At 33.7% G+C, this 6,776-nt stretch overlaps 1 protein-coding gene across 1 annotated transcript; it reads left to right on the top strand.

Annotated features, from left to right (window-relative positions):
- Positions 2,662-5,566, top strand: LOC109223612 (60S ribosomal protein L17-1-like). Its single transcript, XM_019387994.1, has 7 exons — positions 2,662-2,768; positions 2,864-2,900; positions 3,038-3,078; positions 4,482-4,712; positions 4,836-4,938; positions 5,019-5,086; positions 5,248-5,566. Exons 1-7 carry the CDS (start codon positions 2,766-2,768, stop codon positions 5,290-5,292), a joined length of 528 nt encoding a protein of 175 aa, XP_019243539.1. The 5' UTR covers positions 2,662-2,765; the 3' UTR covers positions 5,293-5,566.

Genomic DNA, 6,776 nt, shown 5'->3' with positions numbered 1-6,776 from the left:
AACGAATATGGAAGTGAGAGAAAGTCAAGAAATATATGTTGAAAAAAGTATTTTGTGAATTATAAAATATTATTAAGGATAAACTAGTAAAAATGCTGGTCAAACTAAAAGTGCTTATAAGCTGAAAAGCCATAAGTTGGGGTGACCAGCTTATGAGGGTATTTGGCTAAGCTTATAAGCTGGTCAAACTAGCTTATAAGCACTTTTCGGCTTATCTACGCGTTTGGTAAAGTTAAAAGTGCTTATAAGTAAAAAATAAGCCAAAAGTCATAAGCTGGTCACCCAAGTGTATGAATTTTTAGCTTATAAGCACTTTAAGTTTGACCAAGATTTTTACTATTTTATCCTTAAAATATTCTTTTTTTTTGGAACAAAACTCTTACATCGAACTCACTGCCTCAAGTATTATTTCAACCTACCCCCCCCCCCCCCCTCAATCCCCCCCGCCTCTTCAAGTCTGCAGTACTCATTGACTATTTAAGATAAGTAAATTCTCTATTCCTTTGCATATTTGTATCTATGTGATTGTGTATTAATCTTTGAACTGTATGCAATAAATGAAGACATATTAAATTTTTGGTGGGAAATGTATTGCTTTCTAAGTGTTGTGGTGATGAAGACAATATTTGTTTCTCTTCAAATATTTTGTCTTATTTAGGTTTAGTTTTTACTAGAAACTTTTGTCAATTTATTAATTATTATAACTCATGATTATGTGCTTATTATAAAATAAATTATATTTATCATAAAAGTTATCTTATCTAAACACAGTTGTATTTAAAATAAAATGACAAATGTAATATTTTGTATTTGAATCGATCTGGAATCTAAAATTTTGAAGAAATTACGCCCTTATAGGTGTAAACAGTTCTAAGGTAATTCAAGTCATTTTAACAGAAAAAGAGCTTATCAGCATTTTTTTTTATCAAATACTGCATCAGCTACTTCAAATCAGCTAATCCAAACGGACTCTATGACTTATGGCTGATTTTAACTTATAAGCACTTTGGATATTTACCATAACACGTAGATAAGCAGACCCTTATCTGGTAGAAGTAGTTTCGATTGAAAAAAGGAATTTTTTCCTATCTATACCATATATGAAACCTTATTACCAAATATGTGCATAGTATCTAAATTACCCGCCCTATGCACTGTTTTTCTACAATTTTTATACCATTCATTAATTAGTAATTAATAGTAGTTGAATCTTCCTAATATGGGGCGCTAAAAATCAGGAAAAGAATATCCTAATTGATTTAGCGATCTTCAGCTCAAATTTGAACGCAAAATTCTTTATCTGATCTCTCCCGAATATTTTTCGTAATTCAAAAAAAAAGACTAAAAGCTTCAACAAACTGAAATCAAATCTGTCCTTCATCTTTTTTTTTCTCAATACACAAATCAAAAAAACAATAAAATATAGAACAATACCTCAACAACAGCACTCAATCGTGTCCAAAATCCCAATCATGCTACAATTGAATGGGAAAAATCTGATTATAAAAAATGGGTCTCATCTCTGTATTTTTGGAGAAGAAGAAGGAATGGAGAAGAGGAAGTCTGATTTTATGTTAATATCTACAAAATTCCTACATTTATCTACAAATAAACTACAAATCATTTAAGTATGTATAAAGCAGTATTGTTTTTAAGGGTATTTATAAAATTAATACATTTATACTACAATTAAACTCCGGTCTATGTTGAAAAAAAATGTTGACTACAAAATTCTCTATTCATCTACAAAATTTCTACAAAAAAACTACAAATAAACTACAAATCAGTTTTAGTATTGTATAAAGTTGTATTGTTTTTAAGGATATCTACAAAATTACTACATTTATACTACAATTAAACTACGATCTATGTTGAAAAAAATGTTGACTACAAAATTTTCTCTTGACCTACAAAATTTCTTCAAAAAAACTACAAATAAACTACAAATCAGTTTAAGTATTGTATAAAGCTGTATTGTTTTTAAGAGTATCTACAAAATTACTATATTTATACTACAATTTATATTGAAAAAAAATGTTGACTATAAAAGGTTTCCTATGTGGCATAGTAATGTAAAAATCCCCCAAAAAAATAGGGTTTCAAGATCCATAATACAGCTACTAATAACTAAGACGTGCAGAAACAAAAACAAGAAAAGATGGAGAAACAGAAAGAAGAGAATATCTTGCTTCGAACTTTAAATCAAATGCTTGGATGTCGACTGTAAAGATCTCTTTGGGTTAAAGGCCTTCTTTGCTTCGAACTTGTTAACAAGGCTCAGTGAACATCGGCCATTGGAAGATATGGAACTAAATAATTAACATGCTTGAATATCTTGTGGTTGAGAATATCTTAGGAATTATGGGGATAGATAAACATGGGATATATGGATACCTTTAATTAAGGAGTAAAAACTGCCCATTAATTAGACCCTTAATTAAATATGATATAGGATTGGTAATTTGGTATACGGGTTTGTAATTAAATCAAACCTTAAACATTGAGGGTAATAAGATTTCATATGTGGCATAGGAATGTAAAAATCACTTGAAAAAACAGAAAAGAGCATAAACTAAACAACCGCGAGGCCCATTACTCTAACAGGCCGGCCAAGCTGGAGCCTAGCCCAATTGAAATCTAAAACCCTATCAGCTTCCTATTTAAGTTGAAACCCTACTCTTCATTTCCTCTCTAGTTGGTAACGAAGAAGCGACCTCTACCAGCCGCAGCAGGAGAAGGGGATTAGAGCAGCATCGCCGTCAGCCATGGTAAATCAAAACGTTTGCCTACGATCTATTCCTTTGGTTTTCCTGTCAAATTCAGTGTTAAGTTTTTGTATATGTGAATCTTTTGGTTATTGTAGGTGAAGTATTCGAGGGAACCCGACAACCCTACCAAGTGTGAGTACTGAACAAAATTTTGCTTACAAGTTGTGTAGATTCAATGTTTTCATCTCTGTGTACATTCATGTTTTGGATTTTGCATTATTTATTCTTTCCTGAATTTAATTCGAGATTGGTTCGTGTTCTTACATCAGCCTGCAAAGCCAGGGGCGCGAGTCTCAGAGTTCACTTTAAGGTGCGTGATCTCTTTTTCATAAATAATTGCTGCAGTTTTTTTTTTCCGTATGTGCATATTGGGTTATAAGAATTGGTAGTACCTTATTCCACGAAGATTAATTTTTATTTATCACGTGATAATAAGTATTTAAAACTGGCCCTTTCTTCACCCCACATTCAGCACAGTGTATGGTAACTAAATAAGGTAGCGTATTCATAAACTAACGTTTACAATGATTTTTTCTTCTTTTTATTCCTTTTGTTGGTTTATTCTGCACCTTAAGATTGATGATTTGAACTGTTACTGTTATGGATTGGTAAAAGATGTACATGTTTAGACTCTTTGTCTTGGTGTCTGTCAAAATGTGTGACCGCTGGTATGGATGAATATAAATTTAACAAGTTCAATATTTGTCTTAAGTTGCGTCGGTCCCATGGTAAGAAGTGATTCATATGAAGAAAATACTTCTCCTTGATTGTTGAAGCATGTCTCTGTGCTTGCTATTGATATATGAATGAACTCTTAATCTGTTGCAAGTAGTGAATGCCAAACAAGCATGGTACCATATGATTGATTTTGGAAGAGAGAAGTTCAATTTGAGGTAGAAACATGTCTATGGCCTTGTGTGCAAAATAATGTTTAAAGGCAGTTTTATGCCCTTTGCTTTACGAGGCTTCTCGAAACACTTGCTATTATGACCTCTTGGTCTCTTAGGTTTTCTTTTGCCAATCTTTTGCTAGTTGCAAATTGTTCTAGTACAAGAGGTTCATCTATCCACAGATCAGTTTGCTGTGACTTTGCACTTTTAAGTTTTTTTTGTGCAGATGTTAGCTAAGTTTACCCAACATACATTTTCAGATTCCCTAATGTGTAATATTAGAACTATTTCACTTCAGAATCTTATGTTGCATGTTTTAATCAGTATCTGCAAATATTTTGTTCACTGGAAGCAACAAAGCCTGGTTCTATCAATCATTCATGACAACACAAATTGGTCTGTCTGCTCTTATTGTTTGGACCTGTGATTTATTCTGGTCAGAGGTGGTTACCTGGGATTTTCATTGTTTTTGGATTGTTTTTGCTTCGGCTATTTGTTACCGAGTCTTTGCCATTCTGGTTGACATTTAACTAGTTTGGTCTTTCAGATGTATTTAATATGAGCTTCCCTTCTTTTTATTGAACTTCGGCAAATATGACTGATTTAGCAATATACATTTGTAATTTTATTGAAGTCTTTTATCAAAAAGAGGGGAAAAAGAAATTAATGAGGTATTTGGTGTTAAACCCCAGGTCAAGCACTGACCTTGAGCTGAAGCATGTCTTCTGTAACATAGCAGTTCGCAAATACAACCTTTTCACCCTAAGTTGGACTTCTTTTTAACATCTGAGATTTGTTGTTTGTTCTCTATTATCTACTACAGAATACACGAGAGACAGCCCATGCACTTAGGAAAATGCCTTTGGACAAGGCCAAGAGATATCTGGAAGATGTTCTTGCACACAAACAAGCCATTCCTTTCACACGCTTTTGTGGTGGGGTTGGTCGTACTGCTCAGGTAAAGCATCGCCATTCAAATGGTCAAGGACGCTGGCCAGTCAAATCTGCAAAGATTATTCTGGATTTACTCAAAAATGCTGAGAGCAATGCTGAGGTAATGATTATGATTTGTCTTTTCCTTAATTTTGTTCAGTTTTTTGTTTGTGGTACTTGCCCCTTAAGTGTATCATATTTTGTTTTTTTCCTAAACTAATTTTGTTCCTTTGAACTCCTTTAGGTTAAAGGCTTGGATGTGGATTCACTTTTCATATCTCACATCCAAGTGAACCAAGCACAAAAACAGAGGCGCCGCACGTACCGAGCTCATGGAAGAATAAACCGTAAGAGCTCTTATTTTCTTACTGGCTCTTCTTGTATCTAGTCATTGATATCTTGATCCTATCGTGTTGACCCTTTGCAGCCTACATGTCTCACCCCTGCCATGTTGAGCTGACATTATCTGAAAAGGAAGAATCTGTCAAGAAGGAGGTAAACTATTCCATTGTTCGTCAGGGTTTGTTTTATTACTTGAATATGTTGTGTAATGTTCACCTGCATATAGCTTTTTTTTGTATATCTATTAAAAATTTCCAATTTGTCTTTGCCATGCAAGTCCCTAAGATGTGCCTAAACTTTTTTTCCTGGTGCAGCCTGAGACACAGTTGGCTCCTAGAAAGGCGAAGGCATCCTCTTAATCCGGGCAGTGACTCCAGGAATGCAGATGGTGGGAATGTTTTCCGTGTCCTTGTAGTCTGTTATGAAAAACAATTTTGGCATTTTGAACCATGTTTATCTTTCTCCAGAAATTTGCGGTATTGTTTAGCATATCCTTACTATTTTGAAACTTGAATTGAATATTTACCTTGTTGGTTTATTAGTGGCTGAGACCTTTGAATTTTGCATTGGTTGATCACAAAGTCTTGTGAACTTGCAATTGCATGGATATAATTAAAGGTAGTTTTGACGCCATTGTTGTTTCATGGGTCAAAGCTAAAGAATGATAATTCCCCCGTGCTGTAGCAAGTCTAGTTGTTAGCTTTTCCCGTAATACTCTTTAAGCAGCCTACGCTAATTAAATGTTTGTGCTGATGGTCAATATAATGAAATTGCTCGTGAAATATGTGGTTGCTTTAGTAGGGACTAATGTCAAGTTGATGTATTTTAATCAAAGTTATTTTCCACACGGGATGAGATGGAGGTTGTATATTCTATTCCTACCTAAAGATCCTTGGAAACTCTACCTTTTCAAGGTTGGGTTAAGGTTGAGAATTTAGAATTCCAATTCAACGTGATATTGGTACTAGCACATCCTTGACTGTCGATGTGAAAATTTTACCTCTTGACTGTGTGGCGCTATGCAAGTTCTGTATCTTTGTACCTGCAATCAAATAGTTTCGAAGACTCCAAATGAAGACAATGTAGTGGTATACATGGTTAGGCTCTGAAAAGACATACTTCTACTTTATTTTGTAGATTTATAACGGCTCTAATCAACGTAACAAAAGAACTCCAGATATGTCGAGGTTATTTTCTCTCGTGAGGAAAAAATACTCAAAAAGTTTCAAAACATAAGTGAAACATGAACTTCTTGATATCGACTTAGCTCCCAATATGGTAGCAATTTATGATATTAATTCTGAGCATGTAAAAATAAATTTTGAACTGTATGAGAGATTTGCACCAATCACTTTCATAAGATTTTATAAGTTGTGTACGTGGATGGATCCCGGATTTAAATTTAATGGGTTCAATTTTTAAGATTCTCAGCATTGAACCCATTGTACTATTAAATTATGGGTTCAGATTTAATATTTGTTACAAATTTAGTTGGTTTTTTCATATATGTTTATATTTTGTCTAAAATTATGAATTCAGATGAACCTGTACATAAAAGGCTACCTCCCCTGGCTGTGTTGTTGGTAAAGCTTCAAGAGAATGATTGAATATCAGGAATGGTGTGTACTTGTTTAATCGCCACATATCTCAGTCAGATGCGAGAGATACCTTGGGATAAAAATTGAGTGACTTATCATGTATTATTGCTCAAAATTGCAATTGCAATTATTTTCATTTCAGTAAGAATCAAATTTCTGAGGTTTTAATAACTAATCACAATTGACTGTTTTCAATCATCCAAGAATGAAGTATGAAGTAAAAATTGCACTGGGCGTCCTATTTG

This window comes from Nicotiana attenuata, chromosome 3 (assembly GCF_001879085.1).
Source record: "Nicotiana attenuata strain UT chromosome 3, NIATTr2, whole genome shotgun sequence".
NCBI classification, from domain to species: domain Eukaryota; kingdom Viridiplantae; phylum Streptophyta; class Magnoliopsida; order Solanales; family Solanaceae; genus Nicotiana; species Nicotiana attenuata.
This window is presented reverse-complemented; position numbering and strand designations above follow the sequence as displayed.

Coding starts and splice junctions, on each gene's coding strand:
- LOC109223612 (XM_019387994.1), top strand. Junction 4,713..4,835: donor ATGCTGAGAGCAATGCTGAG/GTAATGATTATG, acceptor GAACTCCTTTAG/GTTAAAGGCTTGGATGTGGA. Junction 4,939..5,018: donor AGCTCATGGAAGAATAAACC/GTAAGAGCTCTT, acceptor GACCCTTTGCAG/CCTACATGTCTCACCCCTGC.